Source organism: Manis javanica, chromosome 15 (genome assembly GCF_040802235.1).
Source record: "Manis javanica isolate MJ-LG chromosome 15, MJ_LKY, whole genome shotgun sequence".
NCBI classification, from domain to species: Eukaryota; Metazoa; Chordata; class Mammalia; order Pholidota; family Manidae; genus Manis; species Manis javanica.
The window spans coordinates 13,201,400-13,228,811 of NC_133170.1; the positions used below are offsets into that span (position 1 = coordinate 13,201,400).

The following is a 27,412-nucleotide window of genomic DNA, read 5'->3' on the forward strand; positions in this document are numbered from 1 at the left end:
GGCCGGGGGCAGGGGGCCGGGGCCGGGGCCGGTGGATGATGCAGGGCTCCACCCACTTCCCTGCCCGCCCGCTTCCTCGAAGTCCGTCCCGCTCCGCCGGCCCCGCTTCATTCCGCGCAGTTAATCTCTCCCCGGCGAGGTGGGCCGAGAGCGCCGAATGGTCGATGCTTCCTCCCGGCCCCGGAGCCGCCATTTTGGGGGGAGAAGGAACACATGTAGCGGCGGCGGAGGCTCAACGGGATGCTGACTGGCTTTCGCCTCTCCAGCCAGGCCTGCGGGACTGGGATGGAGGAACCCAGCGGGGCCCCTGGGGTCCCTCCCTCGGCTGCCTCTCCGGAATGAGGCCTCGGCGGCCGCGAGACGGCGCCCCGTCTCCGCCGGGCGTGAGCGCCGACCCGCGCCCGCGCGCGCCCTCCGCCGTCAGTTACCCCGCGCGCCCCCGCCGGCGCGCGCCGCTCCCCGCGCGCTCCCGCCCCGCCCCCGCCCCCGCCCGGCTGGCGCTCGGCGCAGGCTCGCTTGTTTGTTTCTGCAAGAGCGCCGGGAGAGGCCGAGGCCGAGACGATGCCTGGGAAGCTGAAGGTGAAAATCGTGGCCGGGCGCCACTTGCCAGTGATGGACCGAGCCAGTGACCTGACTGATGCCTTCGTGGAGGTTGGTGCAGGGTCCTGCCCCTCACAGCACAGGGAGCGCCGAGGCCCGTGCCGGATCCCGCCTCGCCCCGGCCCGACCGCCCCCGGCCTTTCCCACCGCCCTGCTGTGGCCGTGCTCGCCCAGCCCTCCGGGGAGGGCTCACCGCCGCGACTGCAGCCCCGGTGATGGGCGCCCTGCGCCGCGCGGGGAGGCGGGTGCGGCTCTGCATGCTGGGGTGACCCTGGTGTCGGGGCTCCTACAGGCCACCTGCCAGTCGGGAGATCCCAGGTGCGGCCGCCGTAACACGCACGCACACACACTCAGTCACACTCGCGCCGAAACGCGCGCACACACGTCCGCCCTTCTTTGGCGGAGGGGTGGCTCTCACGCCAGGGTGATGGAGAGGACGTTTGAGAGTGTGGATCAGCCCGTTATGGCCACTTGGAGACCTACAAGGCGCGCAGATCCACGCTTCAGCGTACCGTTTTCTGAATCATCAGTGTAAGCTCCAAAACACAACTGTTAACACTTCCGTTCTTGTTTAGACTGGTAGGTCCGATGAGCTGTTGTAGGCTAATTTAGTGCCTTGAGGTAGGAAGCCAATTAGGTGTCATGGATTTAAATTGCAAAATTGCTTTTTAAATCTATGATTAGTCCAAAACTCATGCAAATTAGCAGAGGCCTAGGGCCCGGAAAGTAATAACACAGAGTCTGAAAGAAGCCAAGTAAAAATTCTAATAAAAATTGACATCATGAACTAGATCATTGAAACAATAATCATTTGGGCTCTTAATGCTTGGAGTTGATTAATGATAATATACAGCCTGATTTCATCTCAGTGTAAGATATTCTTGCTGTTCCCTAAAGTTTTTCTAACCTAATAACTGCAGCCCCCCCCCAACCATCCCCTGACATTGCCATGGTGATTTTTTTATTAAGGTATCATGTCTATTCAATCTTATGAAGGTTTCACGTGAGCAACATTGTGGTTATTACATTCACCCATAGTATCAAGTCTCTCCCACTCCCCATTGCAGTCTCTGTCCATCAGTGTAGTGAGATGCTATGGAGTCACTATGTGTATTCTCCGTGCTGTACGGCCTTCCCTGTGACCCACCTATATTGTGATTGCTAATCATAATGCCCCTTAATCCTCTTCTGCGTTTCTCCCCATCCCCATCCCTTTGGTAACCGCTAGTTTCTTCTTGAAGTCTGTGACTCCGCTACTGTTGGGTTCCTTCAGTTTTGCTTGTTATACTCCACAAATGAGTGAAATCATTTGGCACTTGTCTTTCTCCGCCGTGGTGATTCTTAATCCCAACTTTACTTTCATTTGAGAAAGTTAACTGAATGTGTTCTTGGGCCAGATGCTAGGTCATGGGGATGCAGCGTTACCAAAGCATAGTCTCTGCTTCCCAGTAGCTAAGAGACTGCCCCACACAGGTTAGGTTAATAACCAATAGCTAACATTTATTCATTCTCATTGTTACTAGGTCTGTGCTCAGTACTTTTTAATTCTTAGTCCTTATGACAGTCCTGCTATTGTGTTGTTATCATTCCACATAACAATTGAGGTAACCGAGGCCTAGGAACTGTAATTTGCCTAAGGTTACTTAACCTCGTAGATCTCCATAGCCTTGTGGTGTGTTTTCTTCAACACTGCTAACACTGCCTCTTCAGACAAGAAATATAGTGAGTATTGCTCTAGAATATGAAAACTTAATTCTGCCTAACTACTAGGAAGTCTTCCTGAGAAAGTGCCATTTGAGCGGAACCTTGCAGGACATCAGGATTTTACCTGGCAGAGGGAACATCAAGTGCACAGAATGGGATACATGATATGTTCAGGAACCATCTTAGTTTGGAACGTGTCTGGAGTAGAAGGGAACATGTGGGTCGTGGAGGTTGTGCGGGATGAGGCTGGGCAGGTAGGTTGGAGCCAAACCTCACTTTCTATACTAAAGAATTTTTCCTTTATTCTGTAAGCAAGGCGTAAGCCAGGAAAGCTTTTTTAAGCAGAAATGAAATAAGATCATGTTTGTAGGAGGTTGTTTCTTTAATGGTGGTGGACTGGATAGATGTGAAATAAGGCAGGGAGATCAGTTAAGAAGGTGTTCAGGCAGTCTGTACGTTGAGAATGGCACTGGGAATAGATTAGAGAAGAAAGACTTGAGGGATATTTCTTAGGTAAAATTGTCAAGCTTGGATAACAAATGTTTTTGCTGGTGAGGAAGGATTTGGATTCAAGGATGATTCATTAATTCCTTCTTTCAGCAAATAGTTATTAATTGCTGTTTGCCAGATCCACTACTAGTCACTGGGTAACTGATTCATACACATGGTGAACAAAATAGACTTGCTTCCTATTTTATGGAGTTTGTATTTTGGTAGGAGAGATGAGACAGGCTTTAAAAAGTAAAGACATAATTAACACATAATTGTGATGCACACTATGAAAGAAAGCATTAAAAAGAGTAACAGGGAACATCTGCTTTAGCTTGGGTAATCGGGAGATGTCTGAGAAAGTGTCAGTCAGTCAAAGATCTGCTAGATGAGAAGGAACCAGCTGCTCAGAGTGTGTGTGTGTGTAAAGCAATTTCTCAGAAGGCAAAAGAGAGGAAATTTCTAGAAAGAGGAAGCTGTCAACTGTCAAATGGCACTGAGAGGTCAAGTAAGAGGACAGAAAAATCACTTGCTTGGACAACATGAAGTTGTTATTGGTTTGACAGAGGGGTGTTAAGGATGGAAGCCAATACCGCAGTGAATTGAAGAAGGTTAAAGTGCAGGAGGTGAGAAAGTAGGAATGGCATGAATTGACAGTTATTTCAAGAATATAGTTATGAAGGGGAGAGGAGAAATAGTGTGGTATTTGGGGAGTATGTAGCTTTTAGTACTTTAAAAAAATGTTAAAAGATATTAGAATATATTTGTGTTCTAATAGGAATAATCCAGCAAAAGGGAAAGATTAATTCAGGAAAAGGGGGATAATGAAGGATTACAATAATAAAGGGATAAATTGTGAGAGACTTTAAGTACTATATAAGCTCTTAGGGAAAGGAGGTGATAAAGCCTAGGCTGGTCATGGGATCTTTGTGTTAGGCTTGAAGGTTGGTAAAATTTCCATTGGCAGAGAGGGAAAGGAGTATTGTAAAGATGAACAGGAAAAACTTGGTAAAAGCAAACGAGGGAAAGAGCATTATGTAATTGGAGGGAGGATTCGTGTTAAATAGAAGTGGGAAGTAAAATTTGGCTGGGTTGGCGGGATATAGATTACTTACTGAGTAGTCCGAAAATGAGGGGACAAGTCTTTTCAGAAATTCTCTTAACCAGTTTCCATTAACGTGGTCATCACAGAGTCCAGTGTTCTACGTTCATTCCTTCCATAAGCATATTCTGGAACACCCCATATTGTTATATTATTGTTCAGCGTGCCTGTATGCCTGCTTCTCTCATTAGTTGTCTGATATATTTACCACAAGGCAGTTATGTTTATTCCTGGACCTGTTAATACAGCTCTGTTACTGTGATTTATTTAAACCTTGTATCAGTTGGTGGAGTGTGAAATTGATATTAACAATGGTATGTAAAGATGTATGTATATCTAATACCATTATATATTATTTACCCTTTAATTAGATGGAGAAAATATTGTAACAATACCTCAGATTCTTTGTATTTTTTTGCAAGCAATGTTAAGTGCCACCACCACATAAAAAGTACCACCCTGGACATCACAGATTATATATTATAGGTGTAATTTATGCAAAAAAGGTGATGCAGAACTCTCAACAGTGAATCCTTACTTAAAAAAGAGGCCTTAGTCTTACATTCAAAGATAGAGGAATGAATTATTTATGTATTTCATGTTAAAATGTTTACTGTTTATTGTTTTTAATGATTCTCTGATTTAACCAAATTACTTGATTAACTGATGAAGTAGTGATTGCACTGGTTGAGGAAATGTCTACTGTATATGATGTGAGGAGTTTAGGAAGCGGTGAAAACCAAGTAATATTTAAAGATGATGATTATTGTCAGGAATCTCCAGGATGAATAGTATGGTGTTCTGTACAAGGGAAATATTAATGGAAATATATCCCAATATTAATGTGCATGTTACACACTGTTTGGCAGACTACATTATTATTTGTTTACCTAGGAGCCTTTGAGGAAACAGACAAGAAAAATTAATATTTAATGATGTACCAGATATTTTTTCTACATGCATTATCTCATGTAATACTGGCAGCAACCCCCCTTTTCAGAGGAGGAAGCAGCCTTAAATAATAGGTTAAATAACTTTCTCAAGGTAATTTAGCTAATGAGTGGGGGAAGAGAATGCTTTTACTTTACTAGGGAATCTCATTAAAATCCCTGATGTTCATTAACAAAGTTGTAAGGCATTCATTTAATTGCTGAGTAATAAAATCTCCTTTGAATTAAGTAAGGCGAAATGAACTGTGGTTCTTCTTTAGTAGAAGAGGAATTATCACATTGGCACAATATACTCCCTAGCCTTTTTCTTTTTCTAAAATCTTCTTTATTCAGTGTGGCTAGAGGACTGTCGGATTTTTAATATATCTGGGATGGGCCAAAAAAACAATAAAAGGCACAGTATGGCCGTGCGGTATATAGTCAGTCAAAACTGAAGCAGGATCTGAACTCTAATGTAACAAATGATAGGCTGTTTGTGGCAGTTGAGTCCAAACCCATAAGTACATTTGGCTTTCAAAAGTTTTTGAATGGTTTTTAAAGTCCTCACAACATTGTACTTAAGATAAAGCAGTCTGTAGGTAAATAAAGCAATAAGAATTTCCTTGCTGGTTTGAATATTGAAATGTAATGAAACTCAAATTAGTATTGAGCAATAACCTCTGTTCTTCCCATGTTTTTTTTCCCCCCTCTCATTAAGTTTCATGTCTTTAAAGTTGGTGATAAAAAAAATGATAGAAGTAGTACATGACTAGCTCCTGTTACAGAAGACTCAAATAACTCAAAAGTCAGCCATGGAAGCCCCTCACTTCTTCCCTCATCACTGTACTATATATACTGTATTTCCTATAGCCTGTCACTCCCTACTTCAGAGATAATTGCTGTCAGTTCTTTGGCATGTGTTCATTTACTCTCCTGCCCTTCCTTTAAAAAAAAAACAACTTTTGCATATTATATTTTTAGAACTAATGTATATTATGCACTTTATCTATTCTACTTTTTCTCAACTGTTGTCTCATTGGCATCTTCACATGACAGTACATGTAATCAACTCCATTCTTTAGTAAGAATGCATGTGATTTAGTAACTTTCCTTTTGAAAGACTAGGTTTTTGTGTATTTTTTGGGAGGGGGCTTTACGTGAAAGTGCTTCTTTAGGGTAAATTCCTGGGAGTTGACCAAGAATTCTGTAATTTTATTTGAAATAAAGTTACCATCATTTAAGATTTTAATTTTTGGTGTTTTTGAATTCTAAAATAAGACATTTTAAAAATAGGTATTATATGCATGGTTCAAAATTCAAAAGGTACAAAATGAGTCAGCCTTTCTTATTGTGTTTGTTTTCACCAACCTATTCTGTTTTTTTCTAGTGGCCACTGTTAACATTTCTTGTATATCCTTGTAGACATAAATCTGTGCAACATAGGCATATATGTCTTAAAACATTTTGCTATTTTCGTCTCCCCAAAGAATGCCATTCACATTGTTTGTTCCACAGCAGAAAAATTTATCTTGGATCCTGCTCTGACCCAGTGCAGAGAGAACTGCGTCATCTATTTAGCACTGCATTCTTGGCTTTACTGTACTTCAACCTTTACCGAACTGATGGACATCTAGGTTGTTTCTAACCTTTTGCTACTATAATGCCACTTTATACATCTTTGCACTCCACTCTAAGAACTTGTCGGATATTGGCATTTAAAACTCTGATATCTATTGTCAAACTGCACTCCTTAGAGATTGTTCTGATTTACACTCCCACCAACAAAGTATGAGAGTACCTCCCAGTACTGTTATCAAACTTTTTGCCAACCTGGTAAATAAAAATGTTGGTTTAGTTTGCATTTCTGACAGTATGAATGAGGTTGATCATCTTTGGATATATTTAAAAAACACCCATATTCCCATTTCTTTGAATTGTCTACTCATGTCCTCATCCTATTTTTCTGTTGGGTTGTTGCTCTTTTTGCTTTATATCAGCACATTAGAAACTGAGGAAAGTAGCTCTTTGTGACACGTCTGACAAATACTTTTTCTCAGTATCTTATTTATCTTTGACTTACTGTGTTTTACCATACAGGAAGTTATTTTTATGTCATTATTTTTAAGCTTTTCTCCCCTCTAACCAAACTGCCTCGGTACCAAATGGTTGATACCGCCTGATAATTCAATGAAATGATAAAATAATTAGAAAAATATAGAGAAGATAAAAATAATTACAGTTTAGATATTTTGCTTTTAGAAAATTTCCTGGACTGATTGAACAACAGTATCAGCCAGTATTACCATATCAAAGGAAAGGAGGTTTCATATATTATGTGATTGAACTAGCATTTCCTAAGTGTCAGTAATGTACAAAACTCTGTATGTTGGGTATTGTCATAATGGGGATAAGCTTTAGTGAATTTTGAGGTTAGGAAAGGTGGTTAATGGTGCTAACCAATAGAATTACAGAAGAGTTTGAAGAGATCAAATTTAGGAAAGGTGAGGTAGTCTACAAACTAGTTGCCTAGCTATTCTGTTCTTAAACTTCCTGACCATGTCTCAAGTCCAGTCTGAGGTTTCACAATGTCCACACTTTGTTGGAAGCAAGTAGCAGAGATTTAGCCTGCTTTCTGCCTTCTTCATTTCCTTCTTATTTACTTATTTTTGATTATCTATGATTGTACAGTGACTGCCAAGACTGGCTGTGAAATAAGATAGTCTTCCCATCCAACCCTTTTCATTGTCCTTGCAAATAGGGACATAAAACCTATAGTATTAATAGTTCATTGCTGAACATGATGTGTACAGAGATTGGAGTTAAAAAAATAACAAACATGGGGAAGTTAGAAAATGCAAGGATATATGACTAAGTTTTTAAAATAATAGGTAGTAGTTCTGGATTCCCTTTCTGAGATGTCAAGAGGATGGTCAGCTGGCCTTTTTAACCTTCTGATTTTAGTTTTGCTTGTCTTCTGCCATCAAGACTCCTTTTTTGTCCGAGCTCGTGTTTCATGAAGCCTATGCTGACTCCTCCCTCTGTACCCACGTAATTGTGTATGTTTCTGATTTCCTTGTAGAGCTGGCCAGGCAGAGCAGAGGTAAGCCTTTGTTCCAAGTGTGGGCTATAAGCTTAGCTGGACCCGTCTATACTTTCCTTCCTTTTGTTTCATAGGCTCATTGCTTGGCTGACATTAAAATTTACTCTTATTCACATTTTTAATATTAAATTTTTTCTTACTTGTTTTAGGTAAAATTTGGTAATACCACCTTTAAAACAGATGTGTTTCTCAAGTCCCTCAACCCTCAGTGGAACTCGGAATGGTTTAAATTTGAGGTAAGTTTTTAAATGTCAGCATTTTTTTTTTTTTTTTTTTTTTTTTTTGGGGGCAGAGGGGCCCTGGTAAATGTCAGCATTTTTTACTGTTTTTTTGAAGTGACTATTTTTACCCAGGAATGCTAGGAGTACCTTTTTTTTACAGGTGTAGTAGCTTTCCTACACCATAAAAATATTTTTTTTCTGCTTAACTAAGAATATTGAGTTTTTAAAAAATTCTTACAGTTCAGAAAATATATAGTGAAAAGAATCCCTCAAAGATATTATATGTTTATCACTAGAGTAATTTTCTTTTGTTTTTAAGTGATTTGGATATATTTAAAATCCATTTATAGATGAAAATTTTTTTTTGATTATGGTAAAAAATATGAATACTGCCATTTAACCATATTTGAAAACAATTCAGTAGCATTACTTACATTCACAGACTTGTGTGACCGTCATCACCGTATCGAAACTCTTCCATCATTCCAAACAGATACGCTGCTCATTCAGCAATAACTCCCTGTTACCCCTTCACCCCAGGCCCTGGCCACCTCTAATCTCCTGTCTCTTTGAATTTGATATTTCATATAAGTGGAATCATAGGATATTTGTCTTTTTTGTGTCTTGCTTTTATCACACAGCATAATGTTTTCAAGGCTCATCCATGTTGGAGGGTGTATCAGAAATCCACTCCTTTTTATGGCTGAATAATATCCAATTGTATATATGTATGTATGTATCTGTTATATATTCTTTACCCATGTAGCTATTGATGGACACTTGGGAGTTCTGCCTTTTGGTGTTTGTCCTGGTGTACAAAGATCTGTTTGACTCCTTGTTTTCAGTTCTCCAGGTTTGTACCCAGAAGTGGAATTGCTGGTTCATGTGGTAAATTCTGTCTTTAGCTGTTTGAAGAACTGCTGAACTGCTTTCTACAGTGGCTGCACAATTTTACATTCCCAGTAGCATGTATGAGAGTTTCCATTTTTCCACATTCTTGTCAAGACTTGATATTTTTCATTTTTCTTTCAAAAATCATAGTCATCCTTGTAGGTCTGAAGTGATATTTACAATGTAATTTTAATATGAATTTTTATTACACATCATATTACATATGATTTCTTATGGCTAAGGACCATTTGCGTTCCCTTTACTTTCAAGTGTTGCCTCATATTTTAACCCCAAAGAAGGTATTTAGAGATGACACTAGAGAGGTATGCTTCACAGGACTGGTGACTAGCTTAATACAAAGAAGGTAGATGTGAGGTGGTGTCTCATTGCTTTTGATTTGCATTTCCCTAATGAGTAGTAATGTTGAGCAACATCTTTTCATGTGCTTATTGGCCATTTATGTGTCTTTGGAAGATTGTCCATTTAAGTCCTTTGCCTATTTTTAAGTTGGGTGGTTTATCTTTTGTTGAAGTTCTTTTTATGTGCTGAATAGTAAACTCTTATCAGATGATATATGATTTGCAAATATTTTTTTGTGTTCAGTAAGTTGTCTTTTCACTACGCACAACTTATTTTTTATTTTTTTTTGTTAAGGTATCATTGATGTACAATCTTATGTTCAGGTTTCACATGAGCAACATTGTGGTTACTACATTCCCCCTATTATCAAGTCCCCACCACAAACCCCATTACAGTCACTGTCCATCAGCATAGTAAGATCCTGTAGAGTCACTACTTGTCTTCTCTGACTATGCACTTTTACAATTTTTTTAAATTTTTGTCAACACCAATTTATTTGTTTTACTTTTGTTGCATACCCAAAGAACTGAAAACAAGGAGCTAAACAGATCTTTGTATACCAAACTACAGTGTCCAATGAGAGATGTATTCAGTGTCAAATGAGAGAATCTGTTGTCGAATCTGAGGTTTGTTTTTTTTTTTTCTGAGTTTTATGTTTTTAGTTCCTAACATTTATGTCATTGTACATTTTGCGTGAATTTTTGTAATGGTGTGAGTACAGGTCCAACTTTATTCTTTTCAATGTGGAAATCCAGTTGTTTCAGTGCCATTTGTTGAAGAGAGTGTTCTTACCCCACTGAATGGTCTTGGCACCTTTGTCAAGTCAGTTGGATGTAGATGTATAGATTAATTTCTGGACTCTCTCTATTCCATTGGCCTTACATATCTGTTCTTATGTAATTACCATATTTTTTTGATTAGTGTAACTGTGTTAAGTTTTGAAAGCAGGAAGTGGTTGTCCTCCAACTTTGTTCTTTGTGTTAATTTTTTTTTTATCATGAAGTATTTTTATTCCCTTCTTATTTTCTTTTGTGTATATGGTGTATAAGCACAGATTTTTTTGTTAACTTCTTCCAAAATTACATTACGTATTTTGAAAGATCTATTATTGCACATGTATTAACTATTGTGCCATTTTAAACTATATTATTAAGGTAAAAATGTGAAATATTTGAGTCAGAGAAAGTAATTAGATCAAATTGCTTACACAGTTTCAGATGGAATTAAAATTACAAAGTGTATCTTCATTACCTTAGAAAACATTTAGGTGCTTACATAGCTTCATTTTGATGGCTTTTTCCTTTTCACATAACCTAGAGATGGTTAAAAACAAATGGTTTTGGTCAGTTACATTGTTACTGGAACAGTAGGAGGAGGTGGGCTTTATGTTTTAGTTTTCATAATACTGTGACATTCATATTTAAGAAAATGAGTATTTCATTTTATTGATTTACAATACTGGTAATCTTTAAAGCTATAAAGTGCTAAGCTTAGGTAACTTTAAAAATAATATATTTGGCTGGAGGACATTATGCTCAGTGAAATAAGCCAGGCAGAGAAAGACAAATGCCAAATGATTTCTCTCATTTGTGGAGTATAACAATGAAGCAAAACTGAAGGAACAAAATGGCAGCAGACTAAGAGTGTCCAAGAATGAACTAGTGGTTACCAAAGAGGAGGGGTGTGGGAGGACGGGTGGGGAGGGCGGGAGAAGGGGATTGAGGGGCATAATGTTCAGTACACATGTTGTGGGGATCACGGGGAGAACAGTGTAGCACAGAGAAGGGACATAGTGGATCTCTGGCAACTTGCTGCACTGATGGACAGTGACTGCATTGGGGTGTGGGTGGGGACTTGACAATATGGGTGAATGTAGTAACCACATTGTTTTTTCATGTGAAACCTTCATAAGAGTGTATATCAATCATACCTTACTACAAAATTTAAAAAAATAATGTATTTGTACTTTTCTGAAATACAGGATTTTGATAATATTAATGAGTTTTAGTAATGAAAGTTACTAGCCATTGCCCTTAAAATTTAGTCAGTTTACTATTTTGGCTAGAGCTTCTAATAGTCCTTAATCATTTTTGCTGGATACCACAGGTACAGTAGTAAAACACAGGATAACATGTAGAAAAAAGAATTAAAACATTTGGGTGGTAATTGTAGAGATAAATTTGTAAGATTTTTTTTCAGAAATTAATCTTTACATTTGGCATACATATACATACATTTGTGGTAATGAAGATTTTAAAAGTAAAAGATTTAATTTTAAGATATGCTTTTAGGTGGATGATGAAGATTTACAAGATGAACCTCTACAAATCACAGTTCTTGACCATGATACTTACAGCGCAAATGACGCTATTGGTAAAGTGTACATTGATATCGATCCTTTACTCTACAGTGAAGCTGCCACAGTCATTTCGGGATGGTTTCCAATTTATGACACCATACATGGTAAGTAGTTTATTTTAAGAAAATGTAGTCTTTTTAATTTATCCTTAAAGATTTTGTGCTGCATTTGGTGGTTTTAAAATGTGTATCTTTAAGATATGTCTTTGTAATAGGCATGTAGTAGTAAAGCATTGTTGGTAGAATTGTTACTTTCCTGAACATAATGAAATTCCTGCTGAATTTGTACAGCATAGCAAATGCATTATTTAAAAAAAAATCCCTTAATGTTGATAACTCTGCTTCTAGAACATATTTTCAAGTGGATACTATTGATATTTTCCTGCTTACAAATTCTTCAAAGGCATTTTTTGTTGCCTAAAGCAGGGTTCTCAAAGTGCAGTCTTGGGATATTATCCTAGGGATACTTGAGCTACTTTCACAGGTTCTGGAGGTGAGATTAGAATCATTTTCAGCATAATACTTACGTATACTATGTCATTTGCTATTTTTACTCTCATTTTCTTACAACTGTACAGTGGAGTTTTCTTGAAGTTTTCTTATGCATGTTATTGCACATTGATTTCAGAGCAGAAATGAAAATCAAATCAAATTAACTTAGGCCAAATAGAAATTTGCAAAAATGTAACCAGAGTGCCACTCTTAGCACTACATTTTTCTCCCAAAATAGAGTTATGAAAATGTTTTTTATGTTAATATAAATGGATTTATTATTACTTTAATAAGTAAATATTTTAAATTCTTAATTTTAGTGTACAATATAGTAAATATTGATAATGACCAACATAAACAAAAACATTTTGAGGCCCCCCAAAATTTTAAGATTATAAAGGCAGTGAGAACTGTTAGCCTAAAAATATGCCATCTCTTCAGAATGGCAGAGACCCAGAAGGAACTGGCAGATGCTTTCTCTCTACAATCTCATATCTTTCTGCCTATTTTATATTTTTGACTTGGAAATTCCATTAATAGTGATTATTATAAGAAAATAAGATTTTACTGAGGTTTATGTAAAAGTATGTCTATTATGATATGACTTAATTTTGTTATTTACTAATGTTTAAATGGTAAAATAAATTGGAAAACAGAATTTACTTATATAAATTAAAACATATGTAAGACAATGAACTACACAGCCAGAGCAAAAAGTATGTTTTCAGAATACACTGGCATAAGGAAATGTGCAGTATATTATGTATTGCAAAATTCAGATTATAAAACATTATTATAGAATGATTCTGTATTGGTTTAGGAACAAAATCATTGCATGTATGTGATATTATTGCATAAATTGACAGTACTTGATAACATGTTTATCCTTGGATAGTTTTATTTCTGGACTACAATCTTACTTTTTCTCTTTGTCCTCTTTTAGTTTTTCTATATTTCCTACAACGCATATGTATTACCGTGTAATCAGGAGATGAAATCCAGTTAAAAATGATATATTTTTTATTGAAGTATCATTGATATACAATCTTACATTCAAAAATTATATTTCTAATAAAGCAAGTCACTAAAGAATTAACCTGAGCTTGGATTAAAGGCAATAGCTGTATGAATGAATGAATTTTTCAAGCATTTTATATTTTATTTTGTTTATCGTTGGTTTAGTATGTTTATGGGCCCTTTGTTAGGAACACAATTCTTTAATTATTTCAGTGAAAAAACGAGCAAGTCAGTTTCCTTATAGGGCCTTCCTCCACAAGTATGAGTTTGACATGAAGTCAGGACAGTCAATTGAAAATAATTTAGTAAATGTTTAGAGATAGGGACTAAGTCATTTGTATTTATTAGATCATGTCCTGAAAAACTCTTCTTCTTGGAGTTTTAGCTCCTTTTAATTTATCTTATTCATTGAAAAGAACAAAACTTCTTTTGTGTTTAATCAGACTCTTGTATTAGTTGTGAAGAGCATTTACGCTGGGATCCTGAAGATCTAACTTTTAATCCTAGTTCCACCACTTACCAACTATTGACATTTTGAAGATTATTTAACTTTCATTAAACTTTAATGTTTTCCGCTGTAACATGGGAGTGACAGTACTACAAAAGTTACCTTACTGGGTTGGTGTGAGCACTGCGATATACTATGTGTAAAGCATTTAAAACATTATCAATGCTCAGCAGATGGTATCATCATCATCAATTTGAAGGGGACTCCTTTCCAGTTAGTTTTGGTTCAAATAAGTGGAGACTTGTGGTAAAAATGAAAATTTGTTCATTCTCTAATGCATACATGTCCTTCAGAAAATGTAATAAACTCCTGAGAACAAAAACAATTAGGAAACAAAGTTAGCATTATGATTATGATTGATACATTATTTTAAAATCATTAATTAGAATTTATTTCCTTGACTATTTAATTGTACTTTATTTGCTTAAGGTAGAAACTTAATTTTTTCCTTTTGATATTATAGGTATCCGTGGGGAAATCAATGTAGTTGTCAAAGTAGACCTCTTCAATGATTTAAATCGATTTAGGCAGTCATCGTGTGGAGTCAAATTCTTTTGCAGTAAGTAAATACATTTTATTACTCATTTAGCAGGAAATTTAATAACTGTTAAATATGGAAAATCAAATTAATATTTCAGAAAGCTAATGGAACACCTATTATAATTTGGTATTACTGCCAGAGAGAAAATTGTTAATGTTTTGGAAACAATTACTGTAGCTCTGGGGACTATTTATCTGATTTAAAAGAAAATGATATCTAAGTTTTAACAAGTCCCTACAGAGTTTGTTAGAAAATCCATTGGGATATGTGGTATGCGGGCTGTTGTCCTGGGGGATCAGAGGAGCTGGTGGTGCAGCCGGGAGGAGGCCAGCCCCCGCCCTGCCCAGGCCCCTTCTCTAGCATCTGCAATGAGTCATACCGAGCTTGCTGGTCAGCAGTCTGTTAATGCCAGTAGGAAGAGTAACAGGTGAAGATATTGGATTCTTTCCAGAATTTTAACAAAGAATCCATATATTAGTGAAACAACCTAATCTCATTTACTTCAGTCTGATGTTTAATGATACTGGGTTCGAAGGTGGAGGATTGATTGCTAAAGCACTGCATAAGAATGTGACACTGAAATATCTAAGAATGATTGGAAACAAGTTTGAAAATAAAAGTGGAATATTTTATTTGCTTCAGTACTACAAATTAATTCACCCTGAGAGAAATGGGATCTAATGACTGTGGTCTTGGGATGCAAAGTGTGATAGCTCCTCACAGAAAACCAAACAGTTAAGAGATAAACCTAAACTGACCTATACTCTGTGGTGGACAGAAAGAGTCTGCAGTTCATCTAGGCCACATGTGGAAAGAAAATCACTGCCTTGTTGAACTATTCATGTGTGAGCCTGACATAAAAATTGTGGTATAAAAATACTTAGGTGATATACTGTATCTGAATGGCAACCTGTACTTCCTTAATGTCTGCTTGCCAGTGGTCGGCAACAGCATAGAGGGAGGACTTGTTGCACTTTGAAAATCAATGAAAACAGACCCCACATTCTCTAATACCTACATTTGGGGAAATAAATTTGGTGAGGCTATGTGAGTGGCATATTCAGACTTAATTCAAATGGGTGGTCTGAAATCAGGTAATACAGATGTGGGGCCATGTGTCATGGATGGACAGGTGTATCTTGCAGAAGTCCCCAGTGGTCTTAAAAAGCATTATTGTTGGACACTAACTTAACAGAGACACTTGGATCCACTCGTCTGATGCAGGTTTTACTCTTATACCAGTCACTTAACATCTATGAAAAATAAGCTCTAAAATAATTTGTACATATTTGTCTTATTACTTTCACAGAGATTAATATTTCCTAGGAATTTTTCTTACATTAGAACAAGTTGCTTTCATCAAATGTGTAAAAGATACGACTCTATTAAATTTGTATAACTGTCAAAAGAGAAAAAAGGAAAAGCCAGTGGTACTTCACTCTCGTACACACACTGTAAGATAGGAGCAGAGCACTATAGCCGGGCACCGTGGTGCCGCCCTGCATCAAGCAGGCTCCCGCGGGCTCACGGCTCCCTGAGTGCCGTGAAATGTGGGCTGGAAGTGGGCAGATCACGGTGACTCACAGCCAGCAGGGATAAGTGGGGTTCGAAAACTCCTAAGTAGTGGAGTTAGTTTCAAGGCACAAATGTCTGTTTTAAGAGACTAGTTTGGTACAGCTGTTCTCAGGTTCTCCCCTTTTTGAATCTGACCAGATCGTATTTAAAGCCAGTGACATTGGGTGTTCCACATATTAAATGAGTCTGTTAAGAAGTACAGTGACTGCTGAACCAAATGGCCATATGGCCATGGATTATTAGAAACTGTGGGGCTGTATGACTCCTCAGATTATGTCAGAAATGCAACAGTTTGATTTTTGAGGCTGCAGCTATGTGGTGTACTAACTTTTTCAAAGGGCTTTAAATAATTGAAGTTTTTTTGTATTATCCACTTCCTACGTATTTATATAATGATCAGCCACCTAACTTTAATCTTAAGTTGCTTAAAGTTGTCTATAGCTATTCTCTAAATTATTCAAATAAAATTTATATCTACTATGCTTACATGAGAAAGGTGACAGGTCTCAGAAAAGAAAACAGTTATTCTAAGAATAAAATGAAACTTAGAAGACTGACTGAAAGTATTAGTATTATTACATTGGGATTATCATAGTAAAAGGTGTTCTTGTATGTCCAAAAGGTAAAATATAACTTAATGATACAATATTTTTTTAAATATATATAACTTTTTGATAAATAGAAGCATAATAGACAATTTCTTTTAATAGCAACATCTATTCCGAAGTGCTATAAAGCTGTGATAATTCATGGATTTGTAGAAGAACTTGTGGTCAATGAAGACCCAGAGTATCAGTGGATTGATCGAATTCGCACACCAAGGGCATCAAATGAGGCCAGACAGAGACTCATTTCTTTAATGTCAGGTATTTTTTCAAAACAACTTTATTACGTGTTGACTTAATATTCTTATGTTTTTCAACTTTGTTTTGACATGCTATCTGAAATTTTACAATGAAGGATATGAATTGCAAGTGGCCGATTCCCTTCCCTTGGCCCCATCCTTCTGAACACACATGCATTCCATTTTATAACAGGAGATCTGATTCAGAAGCTTAGAGTTCCTTCTTAACTAGATAGTAAAAGGGCACCCTGCTCACGAGGTGGCATGGTGGAAGGAAGCCTGAGCAAGACGGTAGGAAGCTGGGTTCTTTGTAATCAGAGTTTAGGTACAGGCATATCTCATTTTACTGTGCTTCATCTACACTGTGGTTTTTTAGAAGTTGGAGGTTTGTGGCAACCTTACATCGAGCAAGTCTATAGGTGCCACTTTTCTAGCAGCATTTGTTTATTTTGTGTCTCTTTGTCTCTGATTATGGTAATTCAGCATTTCAGACTTGATTGTTATTTGTTACAGTAATCTGTGGTCAGTAACCTTTGATGTTACTATTGTAATTGTTTTGGGACACCCTCAACCATGTCCACATAAAATGGCAAACTCAATCAGTGTGTGCCTTTTAACTTCTCCACTGGCCAGCCATTCCCCCATCTCTCATCCTCTCCTTGGGACTTTCTTTCTGAGACACACAATATTAGGCCAGTGAATAACCCTACAATGGCCTCTAAAATGTTCGAGTGAAAGGAAGAGTCACATGTCTCTCACTATAAATTAAAAGCTAGAAATGATTAAGCTTAGTGAGGAAGGCACATTGAAAGCTGAGATAGGCTGAAAGCTAGGCCTTAGCTGCTTGTGCCAAACAACTAAGTTGTGAATGCAAAGGAAAAGTTCTTAAAGGAAGTTTAAAGGGCTAACTCCAGTGAACTCAAGAATGATGAGGAAGTAAGAGAGCCTTCTTGCTGATTAAGGAGAAGGTTTTAGTGATAGGCAGAAGACCGAACCAACCACACATTCCCTTAAACCAAAGCCTAATCTGGAGCAAGGCCCTAACTCTTTTTAATTCCCTGAAGTCTGAGGGATTTGAAGAAGCTGCAGAAGAAAAGTTGGAAGCTAGCAGATGTTGGTTCATAAGGAAAGAAGCTGTCTCCAGAACCTCAAGTGCGAGGTGGAGCAGCAAGTACTGATCTAGAAGCTGTGGCAAGTTATCCAGAAGATCCAGCTCCGATTATTAATGAAGGTGGTTACACTAAACAATAGGTTTTCAGTGTAGGCAAAACAGCCTTCTGTTGGAAGAATGTGCTATCTAAGACTCATAGCTAAGGAGGAGTCAATGCCTATCTTCAAAGTTTCAAAGGACAGGCCGACTCTCCTGTTAGGGGCTAATGCAGCTGATGACTAAGTTGAAGCCAGTGCTCATTTGCCATTCTGATAATCCTCGGGCCCTCAAGAATTATGCTCAATCAATTCTTCTGATGTTTTAAAAATACATGTAAAAGGAAAAACAACCTGCATGACACTACAGCTGTTTACAACATGATTTACTGAATATTTTTAGCCCACCATTGAGACCTACTGCTCAGAATAAAGATTCTTTTCAAAAGATTAGTGCTCACTGACAATGTACCCGGTCAATTCAGAGCTGTGATGGAGATGTACAGCGGTGTTAATGTTGTTTTCCTGCCTGCTAACACGGTATCCATTCTGCAGCCCATGGATCAAGGAGTCATTTTAACTTGTAAGTCTTACTATTTAAGAAATACATTTCATAAAGCTAGAGGTGCCTTAGATAGTGATTTCTCAGATGGATCTGGGCAAAATCAATTAATTGAAAACCTGATGGAAAGAATTTGTCATTCTAGATGCCATTAAGAACATTTGTGATTCATGGGATGTGGTCAGAATAACAATATTAACAGAAGTTTGGAAGAAACTGATTCTAAACTCTTGGATGACTTTGAGGGGTTCAAAATTTCAGTGGAGGAAGTGACTGCAGATGTGATGGGAATAGCAAGGGAACCAGAATTGCAAGTGGAGCCTGGAGATGTGACTGAATTGCAGCAATCTCAGCATAAAACTTTAACAGATGAGTTGCTTTTTATGGATGAGCAGAGCAAGTAGTTAATCTTGAGGTGGAACCTACTCCTGGTGAAGGTGCTGTGAAGATTGTAGAAATGACAACAAAAAGGACTTAGAATATCACATAAACTTAGTTGAGAAAGCAGCAGCAGGGTTTGAGAGGACTGGCTCCAATTTTGACAGTTCTGTGGGTAAAATGCTATCAAACAGCATTGCATGCTACAGAGAATGGTTTGTCAAAGGGAGTCAAATTGATGTGGCAGATTTCATTGTCTGATTTTAGGAAATTGCCACAGCCACCCCAGCTTCAGCAACCATCACTCTGATCAGTCAGTAGCCATCAACACTGGGGCAAGACCCTGCATCAGCAGAAAAGATTACAACTTGCTGAAAGCTCAGATGGTGGTTAGCATTTTTTAGTAATAAAATATTTTTGAATTAAGGTATGCACATTGTTTTAGACATAATGCTATTACATACTTTATAATAGACTATGGTATAGTGTAAACATACTTTTATATGTACTGGTAAACCAAAAAATTCATTCGATTCACTGTATTGCAATATCCACTTTATTGTGGTGGTCTGGAACCAAACCCACAGTATCACTGAGGTATGTCTGTAATCTCTCTAATGTTTTCTGTTCACACATTGCCTCCTCATAGTCCTCTGACAACTTGTTACAGCCCCCTCTACTTCTCCCTGCCCCTCTTACCCTAGTAAGTTTTCTTTATTTGTATTGAAGAACTTGTTTAGCATCTATAGTTTATCTGTATATATGTGCGAGTGTGTGTGTGTATATACACAACTCAGATGATAAAGTATAAATATGTCATATTTATATATAATAAATACATATATCTTTAAATATAAAAATATATTTACAATTATATTAACATGTTAAATATAATATCAGTTGTATTTAATTAATACTTATAAAGATAAGTGTGTTAATGTTTACATGTAACATAATATGTAATACTTTATTTAATATATTAAACAATATACATCCTTTTTCATCCCTGTATTCCTAGCACTTAGAAGAAGGAAGAATACCAGGCATATTGTAGACACCAAAGTTATTTGGTCATGCATGCACAAATGAGTGAACCTTACTTCCCGTGTCTCTGAAGTGTGGCCAGTATCTTACCTCCCTGAAAGTAGGAGGCTGGGGTAGATAATCCTTCAGGTTTCCTGTCAAGTTCTAAAAAGCTATGGTTTTCTTCCTTTTTCTGTAGGTGAACTTCAGAGGAAGATTGGCTTGAAAGTACTTGAAATGAGAGGAAATGCAGTTGTTGGGTACTTGCAGTGTTTTGATCTGGAAGGCGAATCTGGTTTAGTCGTACGAGCCATAGGAACAGCGTGTACACTGGATAAACTAAGTAGCTCGGCAGCATTCCTTCCTGCATGTAATTCTCCATCCAAAGAAATGAAGGAGTAAGTATGAATCAGTGATTTGTTCTTATGGAGCTTTTATCATTTACCTATACATTTTCATTTGATTTGAAACATTTTAGTAGTTATTCAACATTTGTCTTTTTCCTATGATGATTTTTCCTATTAGAAAGGACTATTGAAATTTGAAGCTTAAAAGTATTCAGATACACTATTAAGACAGTATTTATTTGTACTGTCTTAATATGAAATTCCAATTATGTAATATAAAATTAACCTCATTTCAGATCTATAGAGACTGTGTGTTATATCTAAAGCATAAAATGAATGTTTGTGGAATTTTTATCCTCTGGAGAATGCTTAAAACCCAACACTGTGTCTGAAGATCCAGTTATGCTTATTACTAGCAACACGTATAGAAAGCAGGAAAGATTGACTTGTGTCGGGGTCTCAAACAAATGTCTACAGAGGCCAGGCAGTTTATATAAGTAAAATAATTGGGTATAATTAAATAGGAATACTGGGGACTGTGTAAAGCTGATATTGGCAAACTTTTCCTATAAAGGCCAGATAGTAAAAATTTCAGGCACTGGCCATGTAGTTTCTTTGTTCCAAGGAAAGGAGTTTGCCCAAACTGAATTAAAGTAATTTAGATTCATGTTTTTTTAAAAACTATGTGTGATCCAACAGAAAACACTTCTTTTGGCTGGATTTGGCTTATGTGTCATCATTTGTGTCTAAAGCAGAGATTCTCGATGTGGTGATGGGGCTGTCGACATGGAAATGTTTGAAATGAACATTTTCTGTCATAATGATTGAAGCGAGGAGGAAGATGATGGTTGGGGACTGGAAATGCTAACTGTCCTACACAGCAAGGGACAGTTCTGTACAACAAAGCTTTGTTCCTGTCCGAAATGCCAAATGTTACTTTCATTGAGAACTACTGAGCTAGAGATTATTCTAGGTCAAGGGTTAGCAAACTTGCTGTAAACGATTGGAAGGTGCAACAAATAATTTAGATTTTCCTAACAGCAGCTGCTCAGCTCTGCCCTTGTAGCATGAAAGCAGTCACTGACACTATGCAAATGATGAGTGTCAGCTGTTTGAGTACAACTTAGTTATCTATAAAACAGATGGCAGGATAGATTTGACCTGTAATATGTAGTTTGCTGACCCCTGTCGTATATTGTCAGGGAGTCAGAATTCTGTAGTCAGAAAACCTGAAATGTTTCCCAGTTCAGCAGTAGTCAAGACAGGCTGGTGAGAAAACAGTCACCACCTTTTTTAATAGTGAGGTTTTCCTCTTTATCTTAAGCTATTTTTTTTTATCTTAAGCTATTTTTATTTCCTTTCTGTTGGTCTTTAGTTATTTGGATTAAATTTTAATCACAACAGAGTACAGTATAATATATATTGCTTAGTTTTATTTGGAAGTACATTGACAGGTGAAGTAATTGTTTCAAATAAGTTGAAGAGTAAGTTTGCTTTATAGTCCATTTAAAATATGTCTTAAAAAGCTATGAATAGCCTGCTTCTACAGGTAAAGTCATATCACATGATTCAGATTTTTTTCTTTTTCCCTATTAAATTTAAATTTTCCATACGAAATCTATACGTGGGTTTCTCCTCCCGCCATTCTCCTGCCTTATCTGCATTGCCTGCAGGGGCCTGGCTTGTGCAGTTGTGATGTCTGAAGTTTTCTTCTTTTCGCTGTTACTCTGTGAAAGAAAGCTGTGTAGTCAATCTGTTGGTGGCTTAGAATGATATATGGAGAGTAGGGGAGTAAGTTTTGCCTACTTTCAGGAAGAGTTCCATGAATGTAAATCTTCTGGAGTTGTTTTGTCCTTTCCTAATCTTTGTCCTTTTCTGATTTTGTTGTAGCCAGTTGCATTAAATTGTCAAATATTCACACCATGAAGAATTGAAGTAGCTTCATTAAGATTTTGTGAAAGGCATCTTGCTACGCAAGTCATTATTATTAAAAAAAAAAGTTCAGTACCCAGGCTGCTTTATTTCAACCAGCTTCTTTGTATTTTTGATAATCAGTTTAGCTGCTAGTTTAAAATTGTTTTATGACTTAGCTGATTATAATTATTCTGGAATTTAATAGTAACATTGTTGATTCTACACTACACAGGAATTTGACAAAAGGTAGTTTGGATTGTGTTGCCATCTGAATGGATTTAATATTGGAAATACCACTAAGGTATTCTTGTAAGGCAGCCCTTCATGCAAGGAAACTGATAAGAGTAAGAACTGCAGGAATACATTAAGGTGATACTCTAGTGTATTTGGATTTTAATTTGATGTTATAATTTGTTTTGTTTTATTTTACCTTTATTAATGGTGTGTTCTCTTCAATTTGCTTTTTCCTTTTAGATGTTTAGTGTAATGTATAATATAAATCTCTTTGGTGTTTTTGCTGAATTATTTTGATTGTAGAAAATGCATTTAAATATGATTTATTGCCTTCCTTAAAAAAAAGTAATTTCTAAGAGACTAGCGATAATTTATCCTCTGAATGGCACTGATTCTTTTTAGACTTTTTAACTCCAACAGAGAAAGAAGAAAGAAAAATAAAACCTCACTCAGTTGTTTGTGTACAAATAGATCTCCAATGAGATGATTTTCACCAGTTATATTAAAGACATTTTTAATTTAAACCAGCACAAAAGCAGAAAGATATATCCTATGGGAAAATTAGTGATATTTTCAGAAAGTAGTCTGTAGACCCTATGAGAGACCATTGCTGCCAATCAGTGATAGCTTGTGTTTGAACCTTGACAAATCACAATTATTGGGAATGTACACTGGGCAGTAGAAAAGAAAAGGCCAGGAAAAGTTGGGTTCTTTTTAAAAATTGCCCTGCTTTTAATTTGAATTCTCAAAAGTGGGAGTATGATAGTTTTTCAAAGTGTATACTTGTGATTCTTTGCCCCTCATTGTGCACAGGTGAAGGCACTGCACAGTGAGAGGATGACTAATGTGAAGTCCAGGGTGTTTCATTATATCCCTTTTTCCTCATCCAGTGTCACTGTGCCCATTTAGCCAAAATGGTGAGAATTTTAAACATTATATATGAATATATATCTGTGTATCTGATCTAAATATATCTATAAATGCACATACTGCAGAATGTAAGTTGGTACCTTAGAAAATTTCATTTCAGAATGTACTTTAAATAATGAATTCTGTTTAAATTTAAATAGGATTCTGTTTGAAAGCTAGACAAAAATCATTTACATTGCTTTATTAATGTATTTTTAAAAGCAGTTTTGTTACCACTGAATCTAATTTTAAGCTATATAATTGGTGTGCTGAAATATGGGAATGTTTCTATCTGCTTATATCCATTCGGCTCACTCATTTTTCTTTATGCTGTCATTTTCATATCCTTAAGTACTCCTGTCTTGAGATTCTAGACATAAGCAGTTATTTTAAACTTTCTTTATAGAAAAATATAATTAATTATATCAGCAGTTATTCACATCTCAGTTTCAAAGGTAATACCAGAACTTTATATTTGACTTTTCATGCTTCTGGGTATTTTCTTCCTAAAATACTGTACTGAGCTCTATAGTAATCAAAATAATACAAACATTTTAAAGCAACTTAAAATCCAAATCTTAGTTTTTTTTCTTATTTACTTCTACTAACTATTGGGCTGGCTATTTTTTCTCTGTTCACAGTCCTAATTTATTAATGTGATCCTTTAAAGCTATAATGATATCTTAAACAAATTAATATTTAGCTATTCTTTTAAAATTTCAACTTGTTTTTTGCATGCTAGGGATTAAAAGTAATTCCTCTTCCCTAACTAAAGCTCCTTTCAAACTATTTTAACATAACTTTGCTATTTGTGTACGTATTGTTCTCTTTTCTTCCACTTTGGCCACAAACTCCCTCAGGTCTCCGCTGGTTCATCCTCCAAGCCATGGATGCCGCTCGACTCACAACAGCCCAATTCACACTGCTACTGGCTCACGACTTACTCAGAACTTCTCTGTGTCTGTTCCCACTCTCATCTATGCTGGTACGAGACTGCTCATCCAGAGCTGGGGAAGGCAGGCCAAGGTGGAGTGTGGCTACAGAGGGCAGGCAGGCAGGCAGTTAGGCAGGCACCACAGGTCTGCTTCCGCCTCTTCCCAGTTCAAGTCCAGCTGCCGTGAAGAAGTCCTGTATTTAGCCACCATGGAGGCTCTAACCACATGGGAGTGAAGGTTCTCTTCCAGCTTCCAATGTCTCTTCCATAGATCCTCTAAGAACCCTATCTTGTATATGGATACTGTGAGTTTTTAAGAGAATTCTCCAGTATGTATTTTTGCCGTTATTTCTGCATTTAGTTAGAAATAAAATTGCTAATTAGATTCTAAATGAAATGGCTGCCAAACCTTCCAATTTGCTTACTTTTTTAATGTACAAGACCTGTTACGTAGGTAGGGTCTGTTGCATTCTGTGGAAGAGAGCTATTGGAAAACAGGTAAGCAACTATTTTGCATAAAATGCGATGTTCTGTGTAGCTGTATTCATTTTTCTCTGCTGTGTTTTTAGCTGTGGCACTCTTGATGCTTTAGGATAAGGAAACATTTTTCTTTTCAAGATACATGTGTGTGTGCAAATATAAAAACAGTTGTGAATATTTACACACACCATTTGCAGTTACCATTTTTTCTTTTGTAGCTTAAAAAAGCATTGTTTATTTGAAAATATTTTCAGTCATGTATTTTTTTTTCTTTTTGTTTCTCCTTTTAATATTTTTTATCCCCTTGGTCCGTCATTTCATGCTTTTTTGCTTTTTTACTTGGCTTATTAACTGTTTCAATGCAGATAAATTATTTCTCTGGAGAATGATGAATGGTTGAACAGCAGTTGGTTGTCTCTGGCCTCATACCGGCTCCTCACCTAAGAAATGAGTGCTGGCCCTGCCCCAATACTTTCCTGGGTTTGGATCATGCTGCCTTCCGTCAAGTCCTTTGGCACATGATTGCTTAATATTTCTCCACCTTCTTCTGGCAGGATTCCCTTCAATGAAGATCCCAATCCCAATACTCACTCATCAGGACCCTCAACCCCTCTGAAAAATCAAACTTATTCCTTTTCACCTTCCAAGTCCTACAGTCGGCAGTCCTCTTCTTCTGACACAGATTTGAGTTTGACACCCAAAACTGGTAAGGCGCACTTTCACTCACCTTTTCTTTTTTTTTTTTTTTCCTTTATTTATTTATTTTGTTTCTTTGTCTTACTAGCTTTCATCCAAGCCTTTCCTCCTGTTTTTGGCATTTAAGTTAAAATGTTGAATACTGATCATTTTTAGTTACTGTAATTAAAATATGGAAATTTTGTATAGTTCAGAAGTGATCTGTTCAAAGATCTACACCAGATGCATAATCATAGTGTAGATGTGAAATCCGGGATTTATTTTTGCATGTAGACATTTTTCATTTCATGCTCAAGTTAAGAGGAATAAAATCTTAAGACATTCAAATAGAAAATAACCTTAGATGCTTGCAATCTTCATGCAGTGTAAGCATTTTTGAATTCATTGTTTCTGTCCATTTCTGGATTCTAAGATTTTATATGAAAAAAATCTTCAGAGCAACTTAAATGGTTATATTGGAATACATACATATATATTTTCTTGTTATTTAAAATGTTTGGTTTTGCTAGTCTTGCTTGCTAGGTTAGAAAATGGCAGTTTTGCTTCATTTACCATGTCTCTCTCAGGGTATGAAATTTAACATTTTCCCCCTCTCCTATTTGTATTTTGATGAATAATTTCTCTGAGTTTTTAATGAATATATTTTATGATAAAAAGTGACAAAAAAATCTAGGTCCTTACTCCTTAAAATAGAAATTAATGTATTTAAATAATTAGATTTTAATTCTTAGTAAAAATTTGTTAAGTTTAAAAGTTAATGGTTTGCAATTTTTGTAAATAGTATTTTTGTCTGGCAGTTTTTCTCACCAGATCAATAAAAATATTTTACGTAGTTCTTATGTGTTATTTTAAATTTATTACCTTTAACAATCTTATTTTTGTGTTAGACAAGAAACTTACAAAATGACTCCACAAATTTTATGAGGACATTGAAAAGATATCTAATCCCAAAACCAGTGCTACTGCCAAAGTATAAAGAAAGGACATTTTTAAAGAAGCCCATAGATTTAATCTGGTTTTTATGAATATAGTCACAAAATGTGAAGAAGATAATTATGAATACCTAATTCCTTGAAGAGAATAGCTTTACTTTTATATATTCATAGTTATGAATAATATTTAAAAAATAATGTGATATTTGATAATGATGCTTTGAAGTGTGATCTTAACCATTTTTATGCTATAAAAACTGAATGATTCAAAATGTAGTAAAGTTTTTTTTTTAAAATCAAGAATGAGATTCTTGTCTTGATATTCATAACAATCAAAACAAGAAAGACCTGGGGTGGTATTTGAAGAATAAGTTTCCATAATAATATTTTTGAGACTTTGTCCATTGGCTGTTTTTTGTGTATTCTGGGTCACTTTTCAATATTCTTACCTTTATTTTTCTTTGCCATGCCAAAAATCAATTTTTGTAAGTATAAGTATTTCCTTGGTCTTTGTTTCTTTTTCTTTAATTCACTACAAAGGCTAAGTCTAAAAAAGATTGTGAAATAATAAATTAACTGAACCAGATGTTTCTTAACTTTTAGTAGGCAGTCAGTTATATTAGCAATGAAAACTTCTTTGTATTTTTTTAACCTCCATATTTTTAACTTTTAAAGACTCATTTATAATAGAGGTGGTATCCTCATGGATTTTTGTATTTATAGGCTACCTCTAAATAAATTGTTTTATTTTGACTATCACTATCCACTACCTTAATAGCAAATGTATAGGAAATTAGCAATTTTTAATCCTTCGGCATTATCATGTGTACCTCAGTATCTCTGAGTACTCCTGAGGAGCTTTCCCACTTTTCATGGAGATTTAAATAGGAAATCTGTGATTGTTTTAAGATCTCTGAAACTGTAATTCACCATGTATTTCATGATTTTTTGTCTTCTAATTTATGTATATACAAAATCAGTCTCTTGAGAAATAGTGGGAATCGATAAGCTGATTATGATTGATTTACTATATGTAAACTGTGGAACCAAAATTAGAATAAAGTTAATAAAGCTTAGATTGAGAAAGTGTTTTTTTCTGTTTGTACTTAAAACTGTCCCCTGTTTT

At 36.4% G+C, this 27,412-nt stretch overlaps 1 protein-coding gene across 27 annotated transcripts in view; it reads left to right on the forward strand.

Moving 5' to 3' along the window:
- The first annotated feature begins 520 nt into the window (after window positions 1-520).
- C2CD5 (C2 calcium dependent domain containing 5) overlaps window positions 521-27,412 on the forward strand; it is an 86,663-nt gene continuing 59,771 nt past the window's right edge. For 15 of the 27 annotated variants that reach the window (XM_037020311.2, XM_037020312.2, XM_037020318.2 and 12 more), the window contains exons 1-7: window positions 521-651; window positions 8,074-8,160; window positions 11,688-11,859; window positions 14,235-14,330; window positions 16,598-16,753; window positions 20,040-20,238; window positions 25,213-25,364. In XM_037020311.2, the coding sequence (XP_036876206.1) occupies window positions 562-651; window positions 8,074-8,160; window positions 11,688-11,859; window positions 14,235-14,330; window positions 16,598-16,753; window positions 20,040-20,238; window positions 25,213-25,364 (952 nt within the window). In that variant the 5' untranslated portion in view covers window positions 521-561. Of the gene's footprint in view, window positions 652-8,073; window positions 8,161-11,687; window positions 11,860-14,234; window positions 14,331-16,597; window positions 16,754-20,039; window positions 20,239-24,104; window positions 24,230-25,212; window positions 25,365-27,412 lie in introns of all 27 variants that reach the window. The other 12 variants (XM_037020321.2, XM_037020330.2, XM_037020325.2 and 9 more) reach the window with 1 other exon arrangement.